Source organism: Sorex araneus, chromosome 1 (assembly GCF_027595985.1).
Source record: "Sorex araneus isolate mSorAra2 chromosome 1, mSorAra2.pri, whole genome shotgun sequence".
In the NCBI taxonomy this organism is placed as follows: Eukaryota; Metazoa; Chordata; class Mammalia; order Eulipotyphla; family Soricidae; genus Sorex; species Sorex araneus.
This window is the reverse complement of record NC_073302.1, coordinates 89,811,125-89,834,338: the sequence shown is the minus strand read 5'-3', so window position 1 is coordinate 89,834,338 and position 23,214 is coordinate 89,811,125. Positions and strand designations below refer to the sequence as shown.

Genomic DNA, 23,214 nt, shown 5'->3' with positions numbered 1-23,214 from the left:
CTTCAATATTTCAACAAAAAACTCACTCTTATGTTTGGAGTTTCCCCCCAAAGTCAGACCTGTTGAAAAGGAACCATTTGATAATGTTTTACATTGCTGACAATTAAGAGATATGAGGTCGCGCGGCCGCTATTGCACAGTTTTGGATTTCTGTATTTTAGTAACAGAGTCCAGGGAAATTTCTGCCAGAAATTGCATCACTGCAAGCTTTTACTTCCCTTTTGTGGTGCTCATAAAATGGAAAAGCTAAGAGAGAAAAACCCGTCCCTCCTGGTGCCGCATGGGACAGTGGCTCAGTTCACAGTCTAGAGACATTTCTGCAAACTGATGGTGCCCAAAGTAGTTTAGTTGGCCTCTGGGATCATGCTCATGCAGCAGTGGAAAGGCCACACATGTGTGGCCGCCGCGCTGAAATCTCATCAGAGGGCGGCTCCGGTACCACCCTCATCCCAGGATCTCCCGCGGTCCCGTTGCTGCCGGCTCATACCTCCTTTTTGTGCTCATAAAGTAGTGGTCGCCATGCTGTGCTCGGAAAGGAATGGCCTAGAGAAAAAAACCCTTCCCTCCTGGCGCTGCATGGGGCAGTGGCTCAGTTCACAGTCTAGAGACATTTCTGCAAGCTGCTGGTGCCCAAAGTAGTTTAGTTGGCCTCCGGGATCATGCTCGTGCAGCAGTGGAAAGGCCCAATTTTAAAAACATTTTAGAGCCACTGCCATTATTTGGGAAAGTGAGGTGGATAATAGTAATAGTGGGTTTCAGTTTCTAGGCTGGTATCAGGAAGTCTTCCTTTTTAGATTAATGGTGGAAATCTATTGCTATTTAGGTTGTCCTGCATATAACTATATTAGGAATTCATCACTAACATGGATGAAACTTCTGCAGTGATCATTTTATATTGTCTTAGTATGCAATTGTCTATTTCTGACCTTGGTACTGTGACATTCAGCAAAATTTTCTATCATCTTTTTGCCTTCCTCTAAATGAAGAGAGTTATAGAGTTGGTATATATAATCATCTTTGTTCAATTCTTTTTTTTTAAGGAAAGAAAGAAATGCCTTTTGAAATGGCTTTTTAATAAACCCAGGGCAGAAGGTGTGATGACAGGATTGCTTCTTAGAAACCGCCAGGCCAGAAATTATACTTGGATTAGCCTCCACCAATTTCCTTCGGCGGACCTTTTTACTGCTTGTTGTCGTTCACTGTGACCTTCAGAAAGTCACTTAACTTCCCAGTACTTGAATTTTCATCATATATAGTTCTGTGCCTTCCATGTATTTGTAGAAATTCAGAAGAAGCCAAGTGATATCATTCTACTTGGCTTTTTGAGCTTCTGTGAGACTTATGCAGGTAAAATGACATTTTATTTATTAATGAGCTTTGTTAAGCTTTACATTAATTCTTTTCTGGGCCTTGAAGAAAAGTTAGAATCATCTCTAGTTTCAGGAAATTGTGGGTTTTTCCCGACTGGGTCATACTTAGAGATGTTTGGGGCCAGTCCCAGTGGGACCCAGAGAGAGGACATTGCAGTACCAGGAGTTAAGCCCAGGACCCCTACATAGAAAACAAATGCTCCAGTTCTCCATCCATTAAAATGTTTTTATTGAGATAACATTGCATTATAGAGTGTATAAGTTTTCATGTATATCATTATAGATCAATTCATGTTATATTTACTGCATCTGTCTATATTGCAGTTATTGACCACAGGAAGTCATAACTCCATGCTATACCATAGCATAGATCCCTTTTACCCAGTTTACCCATACCCCCTCACCCTTCATTTCTAGTAGCCAGTAACTTGGTCTGATAGTGTAAAAGTTTGTTTTTGTTTTATTCAGTTGTTTGTTTTCAGTGTTCCACCTGAGTGGAATCATGTGGCTTTTATTTTTCTCTTCCTGATTTCTATCAGCATAATATTCCTTCCCTCACCTTTCCTGATAGCCAAGCAATATTCTGTCATGTCTATCTACCACTTTTTTTTTTGCCTTTTCGACATTGCACAGGGGTTATTCCTGGCTCATGCACTCAGGAATTACTCCTGGCAGTGGTCAAGGGACCATATGGGATGCTGGGAATTAAACCCCAGTCGGCCGCATGCAAGGCAAACGCCCTACCTGCTGTGCTATTGCTCCAGCCCCTCTAACACATTTTTTGTCCAATCCTTTGTCATGGGTACTTAGATTGTGTCAAATGGCCAGAGGCTAGAGTGCATTTACTTTTTAGATACTGTGCAGGATAGTTTTGTCTGGGAACTTGGCTCTTTTCTTGTCCTACCCTCAGAATTAACTCCAGGGCCAAGGCCAATGTATCCAGTTTTGTACTGGAATTTCATGTCGTACATCTTAGAATACCACTGAATTCTGACCATGTGTGATTAAAGAATCTGGGTAGGCAGCTATAAAGAGATTTAAAAAAAAAAAAAAAGGCAAGAAATGTCAATGACTGTATGAAAGAACTGTTATACTTGGCTGCCCAGGTTATTAACTCTATAAGAAAGGCAATCTGAAGTTGGGTGGAATCTGAAATCCAGCCTGCGATCCTTTCCCATCTATTCCACCACAAGGTTATGTCTACCTTAAAGAGAGAGGCAGTTTGCTCTCCATCCCCTAGGTTACCAGGGGCAGCTCCATTCATGGAATTCCAGTGCACTTTCTGCCACAGTTAACAAAGGCACGGTTAACTTAAAGGTGTCTCCGACCAGAGTTTTGTTCATGTTAAATGTCACCTTTTGCTTCAACTTTCATATTCATAGTATCTCTCTGAGAAAAGTAACTCAGTATTCACTGTATCACTGTCATCCCTTGTTCATCAATTTGCTCCAGTAACGTCTTCACTTGTCCCGTTGCATGCTAATGTAGCTCAATGGCATCTGCTCGCTCCAGGAACACGAAGAGCACATTGTTGTTACTGCTTTTGGCATATCAAATATGCCATGGGTAACTCAGTATTACTAGAGTAGAATCAGGTTTTCCAGTATTGGTTATTATCTCACTACCATTTTTAATACCAACTCTCTGGGAAGAATTTAAAGTAAATGCTTAGAATTATAACTGATTTTGAGTGCACTAAACACAGATCTATTATTTGGTTTTTTTCCCATTTTATTGGGGTCTCCCCAACAGTCTCAGGGAACTCAGGGGCCACTTGCACTGACTCTCAGCCTCCCAGACAGTTCAGTGCTGGGGCCCCACAGGGCAGCACTGCTGAGAGCACACGGGGTTCTGGGGAGACAGATGTGGTTCTGGCCATCAAACTCATGCCCTGCACATTAGGACATGCATCCCTGACCCCTGGGCTGTCTGAGATTCTTTTCATATTCTTTTCTATTCAATCGTTCTATGATTCTTCTCCTATTCTTTTTATAATCTCCCTTTTTTTTATGACCAAAAGTGGTGGTAGCTTTGTGAGTTCAAATGCATAGCTATTTGGGGACCAAGAAGATAAGATTCCCACTGGAAATTTGGGGAGAGGAACCTGCTTAATATTGGCATATGAGAAAGGCATGAGCAGCAGACACCTGCCTCTGTCGGGGCTGAGCTGAAGCCTCTGGGTCATCAGCAGGCGGCCCCAGAGCACCGCGCCCAGCAGAACTGCTGCTCTCCCGAGACAGGGCCCCTGAACAGCCGGGGAAAGCCATGCTTGGAGCACGTGGTCACTGCCGGTCTGGAGTCCAGTGCTGACTTGCCTGGAAGAGTCTGCAGCCACCCTTGCTCTCTCCCATCTGGACAGGAGCCTCTCACCCACCCTGACCGTGCTGCAGCCGTGGCACACGTGGGCACTGAAGCAGCTGGGAAACTGCTTTAGCCTCAGCAAGATGCTCCAAAGAGCAGAAGACACAGTGTGGGTCCGGCTCTTTAAGACCGTCCTGGTTTTGTTTTTTATAATTTTTTTTGTATTTTTACTTGTTTTTAAACTTGCAAACTTGTACATATTACAATATTATTAATAACAGCTTCTCATGGACACGATACCAATACTATAGCCATCACTGACATCTTTAAGGCACAAATTCGGGAGAGAAGGCTTAGCCCCTCCAGTCTTTACTTGGTGCTAGTGTCTGCAATTTAAAGCAGCTCCGAGATGGAAGGGGGACCCTGAAAGTCGCTCTTGCCTGGGTTGGACCCTTGACTTCTTAGGACCAGTTGCCTCTAGCAGGTACAGCTGTACACAGGTGATGCACCAGGAAGAAGCTTCTGCCAAATCTGTTCATCTAGACTCATTTTTCCCTTCAAAGTTCACTTTTTACACGTGTTCACATCTTGCCAGCCTTGGCTATTTCAAAGCAGTTCAACTTCTGTCACACATCCCTTATAATAGCCTCAGCAGGCTTTGCTTTATGGTGTCCTACCAGGAGACGTGGTGTCTGAAGTTTACAGAGTCATTTTTGAAATAACTGCAAGGAGTGTTTGATGATCTCTGCTGAATATTTACACATAGGAAGTTGTTCTTTGCCACATAGTGCCACCCTTACATCATGCCTCAGTAAGAAAACGGCCTAAGAAGTATGAAATCCTTTCCATAGCCTTTTAATATAGCTTCAAGTCCTGGAAATCTGCGATAAAAATAAATTGAAAAATCATTTTGCAACAAGAAATGGGTATAAGGGCTTTGGGCCAGGATTAGCTTCCTTCCAAGTCCCACACATTGGCCTTTCTGCATGTGTGACTTTAATGAGTTTTCAAGAAGGGAGCAATGTTTGTGCAGGTGATTAACAAATCACAAAGATGACCAAACATGTGCCAGCTATCAGTGGCCGGGTACTGCAAATAGTCACATGTTCATGGTAGATAAATTTCAGAAATGTTCCTGCCCCTGCTACCTTCTTATTCTGAGCATTAGGATTAAGTACTTTCTTTGAAATATTGTCTCTCTCATAATATATATGTATACACATACATATATATATGCTTGCTCTCTCTCCATATGTGTGTGTGTGCGTATGTGTATTATATGAAGGGTTTTGAACAGGAATCTTTCAGTGAGGAAGGAATTCCTGCTCTTTGGGTGAATTCATTGACTCATTGACTATTTCTGAGATTTATTTTTCTCAACTACAACATGTGTGCAAAAAATCTCTTGCTATCAGACTCGTGTAAAGATTTCATTAGCTAGTATGTATGAAATGTAAATGTAAGGTATTGTTTTTGCCTCTCCTATAAAATTTCTTCTGGACATTTTATTTTGGGAAGCAGCCTAGTATTTTGAGTTGATTGGTTAATGTTTTGGGGTTTAGGGGCCATAACTATGGCTACTGTCTACATACCACTGAACCTCCTGTGTGTTCTCTGGCCCCTGGGAAACATCATTTATATATTAAGTATATGTGAGTGGCCTTTGTTATGAAGTGTACTTAAATGGTCTTTGTGTATTAAGTGTACTTTCATTGTACAGGCTGCAAAACTAGATAAAAGAAGATTTTAGCAGAACAAATAGGTTAGTTCAATGACTATTTTCAGTGTTGTAACTAACCTTGAATTTATATCTTAACTCTGTCACATCTTAATTATGTCCTAACAATATACAGAACTTAATTCCGGGGGTAAGGTAAATTCAAATAAGGAAAATATGTGTTTGGAGATTGAGGGATGATGCCTCAGTAGATTAAATAGATAAAATTTATCTTCTTTTAAATATTATTCTAGAGAAACAAAAAAATGTGTGTGGTAGCCATTTGGAAAGTTAGTGGTGTGCCATACTTTATGACCAGTGACTTCCAGCCCATTTACACCTGCTGAGGAGCACTAGCCTGCATACCTCAACTGGAGCCATAATTCTTGCCTTGTACTCCTGGGATGATGGTCAGGTGTATTAAGTCATAGCCATGGAGACTGGGGCCCTATCCTGTATCAGAGATCTTACCCTCATGAGCTAGACTTTCCAACAAGACAGATGCTGTCTCTCTAATACCTTCAGGCAGTGGTTCACAAAGTTGGATCCATAAACCATCAATATCAACATCCTCTGGAAACTTGATAGAAATGTAAATTAATGGACCTTACTGCAGGTAGGGTGTTTGCCTTGCATGCGGCTGACCAGGTTCGATTCCTCCATCCCACTCTGAGAACCCAACAAGCTACTGAGAGTATCCTGCCCTCACAGCAGAGCCTGACAAGCTACCCGTGATGTATTTGATATGCCAAAAACAGTAACAAGTCTCACAGTAACAGTAACAAGTTACTGGTGCCACTCAAGCAAATCGATGAACAATAGGATGGCAGTTCTACAATGCTACTGCAAAATTCTGAATCGGTGGGATTGAGCTTGAATGAATTATGAGTGATTTTGATACTCAGACAAGATAGGGAACCACATCACACACTGTATATAATGATTGAACCCCTTTGCTCTGCAGAAGTAGAATTGCCTCTAAATCCAATATTTTTCCCAGTAGCTTAAATTTTAAAAAATTCTTATTTATGAAAAATGCTCATGAAAAATCTTATCCCATCAGTCTCTTAGCCATCTGCCTGCTCCCAGCTATGTTCATTCTCAAGAGATCTGGGTCAGTTATCTAGAGCTCTTTAGACTCTCTCTATCCTCCATTTAGGAAGAGGAAAAATTCCTGCATTTTTTTTCTCCTTTCGTTTCGTCCTTGCTTACACTTCTGAGAGTGTCCGACAGCAGTCTGAACTGTCTCTCCCACTCGGTCCCTCTGAGTTCCCTATGATCTTTCCACTTCCCCACCTTTGACGTGAAATTACTCTTTGCGACTTTCAGCCCTCTCCTGCTTACCAAATCAGGCATTTTATTTTCCTCTACAGTTTCGTGCTTTTGATCTGCCCAGTCCAGTTCTGTCTTTTCTGGCTTTTTGTCATGGAGAGCTGGAGCCCTTTTTCTTCCTTGTACACTGAAGCTAACAACAACAATAAAAATTTGTTGTTGCCTGGAGCTTGACCAGAGGCTGTCTCTCCTTCTGCTCCACACTCACTTTCACTCTCTCTTTCTTGCTGCCTCTGTTTATCTTTCTCTCTTCCTCTCTTGTTCTTCTCCAGTTCCCTTTTTGCCTTCTTCCCTCCTCCATCTCTCTTACGTCCTCTTAATTCCAATGATTTTCTTTCACGACCCTGATTAAATCACACTGTTACCTTCTTACAAATAATATTCAGTTCTGCATCTTCAACATTATCTGTTACCACTCTTGAGTCTCTGCATAAGATTGTCCCTCTGTCATCAAAATGCCAAGAGCTTTTTAAGCAGAAATTCACCTTTCTGGTCAAGTTCAGTTTGTGGTTCGCCTCTTCTCTGTCTCCTCTATCACATCATTTTACATTTCGTTGCTTTTTTTCTGTGATATCCTTGTTCCATCCCCATCTTCAGATCTGGTTAATGATCCATCATGACTGCTTCACCAGAGTAACTAGATCTCTGCTTTGGTTCTTTAACTTTTTCTAAATCCCATGTACAAAGGCTAATCATTAATCCTCTGTAATGCAGTCCAGCCCACCATTCTGGGCCCACACAGCTTCCTTGAGGAAGTCACCATTCTAAAAACCTTCTTTCAGACCCTTCCCTAATTATTCCTGCATTAAATTCAAATATTTCTCAAGATTTGGAGACTCAATTCAAGTCTTATTTCTAAAAAGATTGGTAATCTTCATAAGGAACTGAGTTTTCTGAGATTTTGCAGAATTGTTTCTTATTGTTGTCTCTTGAGCCTAAATATTGCGTGAGTTTTGTATAAGTGGGAGGGAATGTTTGTGTGAAACCAAACATGATACTTGAAACTTAGGTAGATTACTTCTTTCCAACACGTGTGATGTTCTTAGTGGCAAAGATCATTTCTTCTGTGTTGTCATTAAAGTTTGTGCTTTGTAACCCAGATAATTTCTTCTGTGTTGTCTTTCATGTCTGTGCTTTGTAACCCTCCTAATCAGCAGTGGGCAGCAGCTTCCAATCACGTGAGCCATAGATGTCTGGATAGATGAAATAACCAAATATCTGCAACAAACATTAACCATTGTGTTACAAAAATGCTCTCATCTAAAACAAATATAAGCTTGATTTTCTTAGTTCTTTCCATATGAGAACTTAAGGGAAAAGCAAGAGTAGTGGAAAATTAAATGAAGAATTGTTTTTAAAATAACACATGAATAATTCATGAACTAATTTGTTAGCTCCTCAAGATATCAGTCTACTAATCTGTTGCTCAATTTATATACTAAGATTTGCCTGGAGAAGTGACATATGTGGTCAATCCAATTAGCAATTACTTCTTACCCAAAGACTCTCTTGGCATACTTCCCAAAAACTTTGTTCTTATCTCTGTCAATCTTTGTTTCCTAAGAACTGGGACAGCTGTGATCCGAGCTTGTGTCCAGCTCTCTGTAAGCTGATACAAGAGTTTTCCAACCTCCATTGAAGAAGTACTAGTCCATCGATTCAAATGAATTTCTGGCTTAGTTTAACCATGTTGAAAGCAAATGAAAGGAAATCGTCAAAAAAGACATCAATCTGATTTTTTTTTCTTTCCGTAGAGGAAAGGAAAGAGGTCCTAGGAGAGAAGGCTCGTGTTTTATTGTAAATTGAAAGTCATCATAGTAAACATGTGTTTACATGGAATGGTGTATATGTGCACCGTGTTTACGACGTGCATGGTGTCCATAGAGAAGCACAGCAGCATTTCCTAGCCTTTTCCCCTGTGTTGCTGTATTGAGGAGTCTGTGTGACCACCTTCCTCTGTGGCAGAGCTTGAGATATATACCCCTGCAGCCGGCCAAGAAGCAATTCTGGAAACGCAAATGCAAGACCTCAGTAACTCTGGCCCCAGGGGCCAAGTTTGAGTCTCGCTGGAATTGTTTCCTCAAGCCCAAGAATTGAGACACAGCGTGGGAAAGGGGAGAGTCAGGCAGAACTGCGTTTCCCAGCCCGGATGTCTTCTGTCTTCTGCACTTGTGGAGGTAGAAGCCCAGAAGCCCAGTTCTGACCGCTCATAGCTTCTGTGCCTCTTACGCTGAGCTATCAGAGGACACAGACTGCAGAGACACATGGCAAAGAGAAGAATGCCAAGTGGAGGAAGTGGACTATTTGAGAGGCTCCTCACTTTCATCTGTCCCTCATTTTGGGGAGTAGAAATGCTGGTGAAGGAGATTGAGGACCATCATGCTCCAGTTTTTCATCTCCATTAAAATTATAGGTTGTTTTGTTTTCCTCTGCCCTGTTTATTTTTACTTTCAAAGGCACAGCCATATGCTTTCACCGTACAGCGTACAGCGTGTGGATCTGGATGCCCGAAACAGCACCAGGGGCTCACTCCTGTTTCAGCCCATTAAGCTTGGTTTGATTAATAGGCGCAGGAGGCGCAGGGCCCCTGGTGGAAGCAGTTATTTCAGAGCAGATGCTTCGGCACCGTTGGGGATCAAAGAACCCAAAGGTGCGAGGAACTCCCGCAGCTGCAGGCAGCTCTTTGATCTGGAGCTCATTCCAGAGTATCTCCACCCCCTGCCCCACCGCAGATCTAGCAGACCCCCCTCCAAACAAAGATGTGCGTAACTGCCTTTTATTCTGGTGGTTTGGTTGGAAGCAGGTGAGCGTCTCGACAGCCTGATGGACAGATTTGAACAGCTGACTGTCTCAGTGGGGTCGCCCTTTTCCCACAGTCTGCCCAGGTCCGTTTCCTGCCCTGTCTACCGCTGTCTTGGCTGAACACACACCTCCAACAAGGCAGGTCTGCTGGCCACCCACAGCCCCAGGAACTCCTTGCAGACCTAATGAGGGTTTGACTTGGAGACTCAGTCTTGGCCCCTGATCTGCATCTCCACTTATTTGAATCCTCCCTGAGCTCCTGTGGCCCCAGTGTAACTCCAGATTCCAGCTTAGGTCTCTGGAATATTGGCTACACCAGCTTCTCCCTTCTGCCTTCATATCCACTGATATATTTTTTTCTTATTTTTTTCTTTTTTTAATTTCTTATTCTTTTCAGGGTTTTTCACACGTAGAGCCATTCTAGTCAGTGCTTGTTGTTGTTTCAAGTGATACAATTATACTCAGTAAAGCCCCTGTCTGAAACCAATCATTTCCTCTTCCTTGGGGGCCCTCGCTGTGTCAGACCCAGAGCAGACACTTCCCAAACCCACAAAATTATTAGGATGAATTGTCAGTATAGCTTGGGATTTTGTTGAAATTGACACTGAATCTTGAGACTGTATTTTCTCTTTAGCTTGTTGTTCACATCTTAGCAAGTACACCTCAAGCTCCAGATCCCTCTACCACCTTTCATTTACTAAGTAGCTGGTATGTGAAGAGGTCTGTGTGCTACTTAATCATAGCAGGAAATGCTCTTAGTTGCCAGTTGTGAACCTTTTTCCTGGTGTTTGGGTGATGAAGAGCTACACAGGCCTTAGACCTTTCCATGCCAAACTGGATGACTCCGGGCAAACCCAGACATTTAGTCACATGAGCACAAATTATCTCAATGGGAGAAATCAGCTGCCCTGGCATAGTCAATACCAGTAATGGAGGGCTGTCACTTGATTGCCGTTTTTTCAGTTACAGGCAAAATTTAAAGTTTTTCTTTTACTCTTTATACAGTTTTTGTTAGTGGTGGTTGTTTGTCCTATTTTACTGGATGCTGCACATCATTGTTTATACATCTGACAGCTGGTAGCAGAAAGGCCTGACTTAGGGAAGTTCAGAATTTAAAGCAAAAGAACATCATTTTAAGAACCATGTCTTTTATTATAGAGAGCTTCACTAATAGTCATTTCAAAGTTATCATGAATAACTACTCAGTGAAATTTTTAAATGTATTTTAAATAACTGGCTCCAGTAAGGAGCATTCACATATTCTAGTTTTTTCATCATAGTTCCTGTGCTCAAAACTTCTTGGATTTTTTTTTCCCCTCTCAACTGATCTTTCTAACTTTTCTTTAGAATCAAATTTTGCGGCTTTCCTGCTAGAACTGCTTTCAGTCTATGCAATCCCCTGTCTGCTTAACAGAGCTTCTCTCAGCAGTACTTGTCTCAGAAAACGAGAGCATACCTGCTGGACAATATGACCAATGTTCTGGTGCCATCTTGTCCCTCTGACTTATCCAAACAGCCTTTGGATTTCTCAGGACATAGAGTGTTAGACTTTTAGCATAGCTGTGTTCCACTTTCCCGAGTCCATTTGCCCAGTCTTTTCAGCCTAATGAGACAAATATATTTTTCCAATTCCCTTTTTAAGCTTTTCCAACATCATTCTACCATTTAATTTAATTTCTGCCTTGCACGCGGCCGACCCAGGTTTGATTCCTCTGTCCCTCTCGGAGAGCCCGGCAAGCTACCGAGAGTAACCCGCCCACACGGCAGAGCCTGGCAAGCTCCCCTTGGCGTATTTGATGTGCCAAAAACGGTAACAACAAGTCTCACAATGGAGGCATTACTGGTGCCCTCTCAAGCAAATCGATGAACAATGGGACGACAGTGCTACCTCAATAACTTGGCTTCAGGATCAACATGTGTGCCTTATTCCTTCAATATCTTTCTACTGATTTTTTATCTTCACTGACGTCAAAATGATGGATGACTATTTGCCCACCACACTCCAAAGAATGAACATTTCTGTAAATTGATTAAGTTCTTGTTCATGCCAGCATTGTAGCTCTAACTTCAGGAATCTTGTATTTTACACCATTTGGGCTTTATACTTCTGCTCATCATCAACTTATTTCCAAGCTCAGATTTCCACTGAGTTTGACATGAAAAATACACAGAAGTGAGCTGACTTTAGTAAGGGAGTGACCATATCTCAACCAATCGTTTGCATGGAATATTTTCTATAATTATAATTTTTAAGATGAAATATTTTCCCTGCCCCTAATAAATTTTGAGTGTTAATGGTGACTTTTATAGAAATCAGTCAGAATAAAAGACCTTAGGGACTGAAGAAATGGCACAGCTGATAGGGCACTTGCCTTGTGCACAGCTAGCGAACCCAGGTTCAATATGGCACCCCCTAGGATTCCCCAAGCATTTCTAGGAGTAATTGCTGAGTGAAAAGACAGGACTAACCCTTGAGCATCATAAAGTGTGGTCCAGAAACCAAAAATAAATAATAATAAGAGACCTTCATTTCCCTTACAACCCTTCTATACACCTGATGTGCAAGTAGGTGATGAGCCCAATAAACGTTCTCTTGTTAGCTTTGTGTCAGTTCAGTTCAGAGATACTCGTGGAAGCTCTTCCCTGCCCCAGGTGCTCCTCTGGCCAGGGGAGGAGCTCTCCCCCGTGGGCCCACCGCAGCAGTGGCATGATGCTCAAGGAAGACCTGACCAAAATGGTCCCCAAGAAATAGTAGTATTTCTGCATGTATGACTATTTTAGATTGTGAATGTTTACATTATACAAAAAAAAAAATCTGTGTCAGTCACAGCTGAAAAAATGTGGGAGTGCTCCAGACTGATGACTGTTTCCCCATAGCGATACCAGTTTTTGAAGGAACCTTTATCTGCCCAGCACATTCACTGTGTAATTATTTTCCTATTAGCATATACCAGAATCCAAATAAGCAACTGCCAATCAAAATATGTAAACTTGATATATTGCTAGCACCCGTTCCCCACCCAAAGAGGTAGTTTTTCTTAGCTTCATGCCGTAACTATAGTCGTGTATGTAATTTCCCCCAAAGCCTAATGTTTCTTAATTTAAGTATTTTTAATCCAAATAGCCTTTATAGCTTTTATTTATTTAATGTAAAATTATTTGGGAGTTTTTAGAGTTCCATCACATTAAAAATTCCCATCACCTTTTAAAGGCATATGTATTTGCAATGGAAAGGCATGTGTGTTAGTAATGGAACTTTTAATTCCTTTTAAAATTTATTTTTATTTCAATATCCTTTGTTTATAAGGGCATAAATGTTTGTGCTTCCAGTGTACAAATTTACTATACCATACGTACCCCTCCCCCATGCAAATATCCTTTTCTAATAATCTATTGAATCCTTTCAGGTCACTCCCACCCCCATACATTAGTAAATTCAATTATGTGATCAGACTCTTAAGAGTTTGTTTTTAGGGGGTGTGATATATTCCCTTTGTCTCTTTGCACACCACGTCATCCAGATTTCTCTTTCTCCTCTGTCTTACTTTGCCTAACATGACCCACTCCAGTTCCAATCACATTGCAAAAAGCAAAGTGTTGTCTGTTCTTGTCCCCGAGCACTGTTCCATGGTGTACAGTTATGGAACAGCTTTTGATCTCCACAGACTTCAGCTACTGTCCACAGTGCTGCAGTGATGTAGGTGTGCATGCATCTTTTTTAATTACTTTTTTGTGAATTTGGGGGTGGAACTATTGGATCATAGTGTAGTTCTGTTTTTAATTTTTTGAGAAATATCCACACTGCTTTCCATAGAGACTGAACTTTAAGTTTCTTACCCAATAATGACAGAGGGTTCCTTTTTTTGCACATACTTACCAGCAATTGTTTCTGGCCGTTTTGATCAAAGTCATGATTTCCAGTATTTTAAAATACTAAAAATCTCTTTAGCACTGACCCAGTGCCTTTTACATATTGAAACTAATGCCCTCCTTTGCTACTATTATTTTGACTTCTCCCTATTAATCTAATTTAGCTGGTATGCATCAGTCTCAATTTCTTATATACACTCTGTGGATGAATGGATCCAGTCTTGCATGGAGTGGTCATTATCCCTCAATGGGGTAAGAATTGAGTTGAAAAAGGAAACAAATTTATGACCTTCGTAAAGATTCAAAGTGCTTTTCTACTTAGCTCGAGTGGTTGTTTTACAGACCTGAAGTGTTGGTTGCACTTGATGACGAGGTGTGTGAATTTATGTCCTGAGTGTTGGGTTTGCAGCCACTGGGGTTGGTGGAGAAAACAGAAGCGAGTATAGCTGGACAGAAACCCAAGCAGCCCCAGTTCTGTTTTTATGCCAGGCCTTTGCCTTCCTGGAACACCAGCTTCCCTCCTTCCCCACCCACTGTATACCCGCCAACTCTTTCATCTTATTTTCCTAAACTGAGAGAAAGCGGTAAATTGTACTGGATTAAAATCACTTGATACTAGAGTTTGTATCAAAGAGATACTTGGAAACTTATACATAACTAGAGCACCTGGCATGGCATCTTTTGTAATAACTTTAATTTATCCATGGGATTCAAATATTTTGAAATGTCTCCACAATTTGACTTTCTTAAGCCCAGACTTGACATTTCTCCTGACACATGTGGACATTGTCTCTTTTTTAACTAAAGAGAAGAAATTGCCTCACAGAATATGTAACTAAAACTCACCATACAGAACTACATAATATCATAGTAATATTATTGTTGAGTTTCTTTTTTTTCTTTTCCAGATGCATTTTATAATTTTACAATGAATATATGTTTTTGAGTGAAAGTTACTATTAATAAAAGTTACAGATGTATACATCTATAAAATACCTACATTTGGGGTTGGAGAGATAGTACAGAAGGTACAATGTGGCTAACTCCGGTTTCATCCTGGGCACCATGTACCCAGAATACCTTCTAATGACCATCAGTGTGCCTTCACCCAAAAAAAACTCTTCTATTTATCCTTACCTTGGTAAAGTAGTTTTATTTAATTTTATCCCATATGTCTTATCTGGGCCTGGAGTGATAGCACAGCGGTTGGGCGTTCGCCTTTCACGCGACCGACCAGTGTTCCTCTGCCCCTCTCGGAGAGCCCGGCAAGCTACCCGTGTGTATTGGATATGCCAAAAACAGTAACAATAAGTCTCTCAATGAGTGATGTTACTGCTGCCCACTCGAACAAATCGATGAGCAGAGGGATGAAAGTAACAGTGATGTCTTGTCTGAGTATGTAATATTCTAATAATTATATAGTCTTCACTTAAATCTTAAGATAATATTCAATCAACTATAAGGTAGATCTTAATTTTCCAAATGCAAGAACATGCTTGCTTTTGTGTTGTTGTATTTTTCCTTTTAATTTATTTAGTTTTGGTGTCACACCCAGCAGTGCCCAGGGTTTACTTCTGCCTCTGTACTCAGGGATCACTCTTGGCAGGGCTCAAGGCACCATATGAGATGCCAAGGACTGAACCTGAGTCAGTTGTGTGCAAGGCATGCATACTGCCTAATGTACTATCTCTCCGGCCCCCAGGAATATGCTCTTTTTTGTTTTATTTTGGTTGTTGCTTTTATTTTTTTGCTGTTCCAAGGATTAAACCTAGACCACATACATACAAGGTATGAGCTCCATCATCGAACTACATCTGCAGCCCTTAGGTTATATAATTCATGTTGTTTGCAGGGAATTACATAATTTGTAAGTAATAGACATAGAGCTGCAATTCCAAGTCCTGGCACAAGATTTTTAAAATATACTATCATTTTTCCTTTATATATATAAAGCCATGCTAACTCTTTGGAACATAAATATAAGGTCCAGTAAATGTACTCATTCAGTTGTGGTATAAAGACAAATGCTGACATAGAGTTAATGAGCAATTTGCTGGATGACCAAGAAGGTACAGCACCCAAGAACAGTGTAAGAAAATATTGGATTAATGGATGAGTAGATGGATGGGTGTGTGGAAGGAAGGATGGTTGATAAGTGAATAGACTTGTAAATATCACCAATTATAGGTAGTTCAGTATCAGTAAATATCTATTGACTTTCATTGATCAGATATATTTCAAGAAGGAGAAAATAGACTAAGTCTTCAGGAACTTGTCTGAGTAGAATGGGACTTCTTAAAGAGAAATGAGTGAATTTCAGACCAAATACTAAGCATGAGCAAAGGAAGTGAGGCAGAAAGAACAAGATATGACCAGGCAAAAGGTTTAAATGTACAATACGACTATATTAGAAAACATGTCAAATTTTCAGCTAAGTATTTCTGTTCATAGGCACATAGAAATATAGAGATTCCTGTACAAACTTATTTTATGATGATGTTTTTAGAAAAACATGGTAAAGTATGATTATCTTTAACACAGTCATACTTTACCATTTTTTAATGATAACATTTAACCATTGTTAATGAAAAACACTGTTTATGTTTAACAATGCAAAGTACAGATTTTAAGCATTTCATTGGGATTTTATTGCACTTGAATTCATTTTTTATTTTGGGCAATACTTGTAGTGCTTGGGTCTTACTCCTATCTCTGTGCTCGGGGTTCATTCTTGGGCATGCTGGGGTCAGAGGGTGGGACCACTTATATATATAATACCAGGTATTGAACCCAGGTCAGCTGTGTACAAAGGAAATCTTCTAAACTATCTCCTAAACTATTGTTCTGGCCACTTTACTGCGATTAAAGAACTGCACATCTTGCTGTGTTATTATTAAAATATTTCTATATATAATTAAATTTTCTGATACATTTAAATGAAATTCCCCTTTAGGTAGTGGATTGATCATTGAGAAATAGAAAACTCCAATATTTGAGGATTAAAAAATATATAGAGCTTCCTAATATTTCATGTACAAAGTTCAATTAATTTTAAGTACTAGAGGAAAGGAAAAAATTATTTCTTCTGGGATATTCTACCTAAATACTAGCTGTGTAAGTTCTTATTGTGCCAGAAGTTTCATACATCGTCACTTATCTTTAAACCTGTTATTTTATTGTATAAGATTAAGATGGTATCTCTTGAAAATTTGTTAACAGTCAGCCCTTGAAGCAAAACTGTGTTTTGAAATCCAGCTGAACCACTGAATTGCTACTAAATTCTCCCTTTTCCTCAGTTTTCTCATCCATGACTGATCGTGAAAATAATGTTAACAGCTGATGGCTGTTGGGTAAATAAAATGTAAAACTATGAACAAGTTTCTGCCATATAGTAGCAATTCATAATTGATAGACAAGTTACAAGTAGCACTATATGATCAAAGCACAATGTCTATTTTCCTATTATTTTTTGTTTTAATCATGCTAGGATGGTGGGGGGAGACATGGCTCGGTGATTATAGCATATGTCTTGTATGCATGAGACGTGGGTTTGATCCTCAACACTGAAAAAAAAATCCATGAATCATTACTAGAAAAACAAAGTAAGATTTTACAGAAATGTGTCTGGGTTCTCTCTGGGGGAAACTAGGTGTCCGTTTGTCTAACAGGGGTCGCTCCTAACCACAGTGAAGCTGATTAAGCTTTTGCCTTCCGTAGTGAGCCATCTCTATGGATTTGGACTGATGGATGCAGAAGCCATGGTGATGGAGGCCGAGAAGTGGACCACCGTTCCCCAGCAGCACGTGTGTGTGGAGAGCACGGACCGACAAATCAAGTAATGTCCACTGCAAGCACGCCAGTGCCTGACAGAGCAGGCCAGTGTGCACTGGAGACAGCCCCGCCCTGTGCCCGGACACTAAAAGCCTGTATAGTGTCGTTTCTGGTCTAAAACCAGAACATTCTAAGTCCACACAGGGGATCTGTACAGGAGCAACATGACTGAAATGGGAATTGAAATGGGAATTTGGGATAAATCTTAAAGACAGGTATTCTTCAGATTTCTACTCTGCCATATTTTTTTTCTGATGGTATAGGTAGTCTACCATCAAACAAACAACAATAGAAAGAAAACTGATAACAACATGGGTATTATTCCCACTTTATAAACAGGAACGTTGGACCCAAGGGAATATTTGGAGTATTTGTTAATTCATTCACAAATTCAGTTACCAATGATTTTTCTTGCATGTACTGAATATTGAGCATTAAGCCATATCTTAGGGATAAAAAAGGCTGTAAGGAAAGCCTTCTGACTTTGTGGAGCTGAAAGTCTAGTGGGAATAAACCCCAAAATTATGTAATTCATAGATAATTATAAATTATAATGTTGGAAATAGAAAAGGTTAAAAAAATGAAAAAGAGGGAGTCACATTTTTTTTAACAATTCAATGATAGTTAGACAGTAATTTTTTCTTTTTTCTTTCTTGAAATTTTTATCCAACTCCAGGGGTTGAACTTGGGTCTCTTTTCTATTGAATCACATCCCCAGCCCTCAGAGAATATTTGACCTTGAAGCAAGAGAAAGCACATCATATGAAAAACAGAAAAAAAAATTTTCAGGCAGGATAGTATATGCAAAGCAATTAGAATGGATACTTGAATTATCCCAGAACTTGAACCAATGTTTCATCCCAGAGTTCAGTGGAAGCATGACATAACAAGAAGGAAGAAAAACTTTTTAGGTGAGGAAAAGAAGTTCCCTCGAGTTCTAGAGCTAGGAAATAGGAAACCAGGATGGAACCACAGCCACATTTCTCTCTCCAACCCCCTCTAGCTTAGTAGCTCTGAGGGAGTTTTTCACAGACTCTCCGTAGTTCAGGCAACATCCCTGTCTGCTGAGCTGACTAGAAATTCAAATCATGATCCTTCATTCCAGCAATCATCTCTTTCACAAGGTGATGCCAGTGTATTCTTGAGTTTGGGCCAGAGGACAGTAGAGGACCATAGGGCAGTAGGTGGGGTATTTGCCTCGCACAGGGCTGAGTTCAGGCCCCACCACCAGCGTGATCCCAGAGCACAGGGCCAGGTGTAGTCAGCCCTGAGCAGGACCGGCAAACCAATGTGGCCTGAAATCTGAAATCCAATACCTACGTAAGATGAACACATTGAGGTTAGTGTATTCCACCAGTGTCTCACACTTGAACATGGTTTAATGAACACCAGTCACAGTGCTGGTATTAATATGTCAATTAAAACCTTTATTGCCCCTTTCTCCCACTTAACTCTTCTGCATCTGACCAGCGCTCATTCTCTGAAGTGCTGTGGATTAGCAGGGCATGCTGCATCAGGTAGTAGTATGGGGTACCGGCTCATAAGATACTCCCCACTCCTCCAGGCCTGCAGACCCCCAGAGCCAAGCCAGCCATGTGGTTACTCAGGCTTCTCTCTCGTCTCTCTCTGTTGCAGGACAATCCGTCCGAACAGTGCAGTGCGCTCCATCTACAAAGCTTCTGGCTGCTCCAGTAACCCCAACCGCCACGTGAACTACCTGGAGCACGTGGTCGTGCGCATCACCATAACTCACCCCAGGAGGGGAGATCTGGCCATCTACTTGACCTCGCCCTCAGGAACCCGGTCCCAGCTCTTGGCTAACAGGTAGTGAAGACCTCTATAGATACACGACTGTTTGGAGAGAAGTGTAGCTCTGGCATCGAATGCTGATGTGTGATTCCCATGTCAAATGCCAGTTTGTGCTTGTTCCCTGACTCTGCCCCGTTTCTGAACACTCCCTGGGTCACTTATGACTTTGATTCCATCTCAAGTCCCCTTTGCCACCTGTGCTTCTGACCATCCCGCTGTCAATGGGAGGTGCCTGTAATCTGCTACTCGGACTCAGGTCATTGCTAAAGCTCTTCTCAGAACTCACAGAAATGTTTTCCTTCTGTGATCACAGTTCATTGTAGTATATCTAGAGTAGATGCAAGAGACACAGGAGCCTGATAGGGGAGGGGCGCCTTGGGAGTGTGGAGGCAAAGCTAAGGGGAAATTGTCATCACATTCTCCTGCAGGGGGTGATGTCTTATGGACACCCTTCCCAGCTTGGATCTCAAAGGCAGAAGTCTAGTTTATTTTTTTCTCCTTTAAGCAGATCATTAAATGGGAACGAAAAGCTCATCAGTGTTCTATATAATCAAAACAAAGGCCTGTCTTGCAGTTAGTCAACTGTCCGTGTAATCTTTATTTAGATATTATAGCCGCAGAGGAGCTGAGAGACAAAAGACCACAGCATGTTTCCAAAACCAAAAGTGACAGTAAACAGTTGTCAGTTGCTTTTCAAAATCTCTAAACAGTCTCTTGGAGAGAGAGAGAGAGAGAGAGAGAGAGAACTGGCAATACCCAGTCCAGAATCTTTCAGCACTTTTCATTTCTGTGCCTAGAAGACTAGTGTTCTTTTTTAATTTATTCAGTTGGACTGGAGCAATAGCACAGCGGGTAGGGTGTTTGCCTTCCATGCGGCCGACCTGGGTTTGATTCCTCCGCCCCTCTTGGAGAGCCCGGCAAGCTACCAAGAGTATCCTGCCCACATGGCAGAGCCTAGCAAGCTCTCCATGGCATATTCGATATGCCAAAGGCAGTAACAACAAGTCTTACAGTGGAGACGTTACTGGTGCCCGCTCGAGCAAATCGATGAGCAATGGGATGACAGTGATGACAGTGATTTATTCAGTTATTTTTGTTTGGGGGACCATATCCAGTGGTGTTCAGGGCTTACCTCTGCGTTCAGGAATCACTCTGGCATGCTTGAGGGATCTATTTGGGATGCTGGGGGTCGAACCCAGGTCAACTGCATACAAGGCAAGTACCCAACCCTCCCTGCTGTCGCTCCAGACTCTTCATGTTCTCTTTTCAAACGTGCCCTCTTTGCTAGAGCCTGTGGCAGCCTGGGGTGACTATATTAGGGAGCCACATTGTACGAATCAGCCCATGAGGTGTAGAGAAAGAAGGCCCGGTTGGCATGTGGCTGCTGCTGGCATGCCCTTCTCCCCCTGCGGAGAGGAACTGCAGCCTCTCACAGCAGGCAGTTGTCACCCTCTTCTTCCCAGCAGGCAGGAACTTCAGCTGAGCAGTTCCTTGACTACCTGAGATCACACCTAGCTGTTGGACTGAGGCCAGGCACCCTTTTCTCTGCTATTTTGGGGGCTTTTGTCATGTGAATCACTGTGGTGATTCAAAGTCAGATAGTGTTTGGTGTTTGTTCCTGTTTCCAGTCAGGAGCTCTTAAAATCTTTGGATTTCCTATATGAGGCGAGCATTTTGCCTGCCCTGTCAGTGAGGGGTCCTTTGGGGAGCATCTAAGATTAGGAGATGGTTGCAGGTGGTGCCTGCGAGTCAGGGTTGGAATTCCAGTCCAGCTGGTGACCGAACTCCTTCACCAATGGCCAGTGCTTCAACTCTCCCTGCCTGTCTAATGAAGTCTCCATAAAAAACCCAGATGGTCACAGTTTGGAGAGCCTCTGGGCAGTTAAGTTAAGCAGAGGCAGTTGGGGCGTGGGGGGAGGGAGTCAGCAGAGGGTGTGGAAAACTGTCCTTCCCCCACACTTTGGCCAGCAGATCACAGTCACCGGGCAGTTCCTAGGTTAGGTTGTATTACAATAACCCTGTGATCTGTTGAGGAAAGCATTTCTCTGACTTTCAGGCTGCACTGGCTAGTCATTAGATCTGAGAAGAGGGAATTCTTGGAGCGTCCCGAGCGGGAGATCCTGCCCAGTGGGAGGGTGCTAGAAGGATGGTGGGGAGAAGCATGGGGCTGCTCACTAATAGCCGCAGGTGCAGTTGGGGGGGTTCACTTAGAGAAGGCAGACTCCCAGCACACGCCGGTGATTTCTGGAAAGGGGGATGAGCCAAGTAAGTTAGGGAACCTCTGGTTATCTCTGACTAACTGATCACACGGTGATCCGGTGATTGTTTGGGCTTCCCAAACGGAAGGGGTATGGGAAGCAGCAGGATTGCACTTGCCCTGTGAAGGCTGATGCTACCTATCTTTCTGGATTTTTTTAAGTGATTTATTAGGAAGTGGTATGTAAAATACAACGCATGCAGTGTGGTATCCGTGTACTTAGAGAGGTAACTCGAGGGGCCAGTGAGATGGCTGTGGTAGGAACACACACCTCGCATGTGCCAAGTTTCTTCCCACAGATTTTCTGCTGCTGTTTTCCTAGACATCTGTCTCGTCTTGGCACTCCCTGGTCTTTGCCTCAGCTTCTGTTATCCTGCTGCTCAGACCTCCGGTTGAATTTTTTTACGTCACCCACCATACTCTTTATTTTTGATTGTAGTTATCTCATGTTGGCTCTCAGATTCTCTTGTGCTATGCTGACTACCAGGCATCATTTCTTGGAGCTCACTAAGCATCTCTCACATGGTGTCACACATGTCGTTCTCTGAGAATTTACAGAGCTGCTTGGTTCTGGTTGAGCCTTGCATGTTGCCATGTTCACTCACTGAACTTGGTGGGTTTCTGCTGCCTTCCCCAGGGGGTTGCTATGAATCTTTAGTTGTTCCCTTTGGGGGTTTCTGGGAGACTGGGCTGGGGGTTGCTCTTTTCCTGCCCTGTCTTCACCTAGTGATGGGAAGTATAACTGTGAGCAGTGTAAGATTCAATTGAGGAGATTCCGTTCCAAAATGGCCCCAGAGCTGTCAGCCTGGAGATTGATCTCACCTGGGAGGCACAAGCAGAGGTTCAGGAGATGTAGGACTGGGCCCATTGATATATGATGCTATCTCCTGGGAATGGGAGGTCTGAGTTCAATTGCAGGATGCCAGCTGCTGTCAAAGAAATGTTTTTCCACGTGAGACCACCTCTTCCTCCCATACCATCTATACACACACCCCGGAATTGTTGAGCCGGACCTTTAAGCATTTGTCTGCTACAGTGAGAGTAAAAACTGGGTGAAACCTGGGTCAGTGCAAAGGGTTTAACTCACACGTGTGCGGGTCTTCTTCCTTGGGCTCTCCCCGTTATCCAGAAAGCTCACTCTGCAGTTGCTGTTTGCTTGCAAAACTTAGTTTCCTTTGCCTCTTTGGGGCTCTGGCTGCATATTCCTTGCCGGCTTGCCCTGAAATGACTCCAGAGATGGGGCCTACAAGGAGCGGGGTCGTAGACTCCAGCACAGGCATTTGTGGCAGACAGTGTCGCTGGCTTTGCTTCACATGCTTCTGTGGCAGCAGAAATCTGCTTTGCTCTCTGCGACGTGCTGGGCCAAAGGGCGCAGTCTGACTTGTGTCGGGGAAGAGAAACAGACTTTTCAGAGGCTCAGTGGTGTCAGTCACCAGGCCCGCCCCTGCTGTGTCTGCCTGGACAGAGCATTGTCTGCGCGAGTTGCTTTTGCATGTCTTCCATCTTGGGGCCCAGAAGAGGCACCTCCAGAAAGACTTGGGATGGCTGGGCTGGGGGGAAGTAGCTGGGGCCACTGAGAGTCCCTCTGCCTGTAACTTGCCCAGCACTGCTTAGAGCGGCTCACCATTCAGTGCCAATCAGCTGCACCTGGACCCCAGTCCAGCACATGTGACCCCTGCTGGGGCGGGCCCTGCCCCTGTGTTTAACATTAGTTGGGTCCCTCCTGTGCAGGCTGCTTGGGGTCCCCTTTCCTGAGGCCTATTCCCAAGGTCTCATTTTCAGAGAGCAAATATGGAGACTTGCTCATCACAGAGCAAAGGATAAAGAATCCTTGTGGCCTTTCACCTTGACCCCGTCTGAAAGCATCTGCCCTTCTCAGAGGGGCAGCTGCTGGTGGGACGCACACAGGCCATGGGAGGGGGCCA

General features: G+C 42.6%; 1 protein-coding gene across 1 annotated transcript in view; it reads left to right on the top strand.

Moving 5' to 3' along the window:
* PCSK5 (proprotein convertase subtilisin/kexin type 5) overlaps positions 1-23,214 on the top strand; it is a 320,193-nt gene that overhangs the window by 261,214 nt on the left and 35,765 nt on the right. Inside the window, exons 11-12 of the mRNA XM_055119708.1 lie at positions 17,110-17,227; positions 18,859-19,047. Of these exons, the coding sequence (XP_054975683.1) occupies positions 17,110-17,227; positions 18,859-19,047 (307 nt within the window). The remainder of the gene's footprint in view (positions 1-17,109; positions 17,228-18,858; positions 19,048-23,214) is intronic.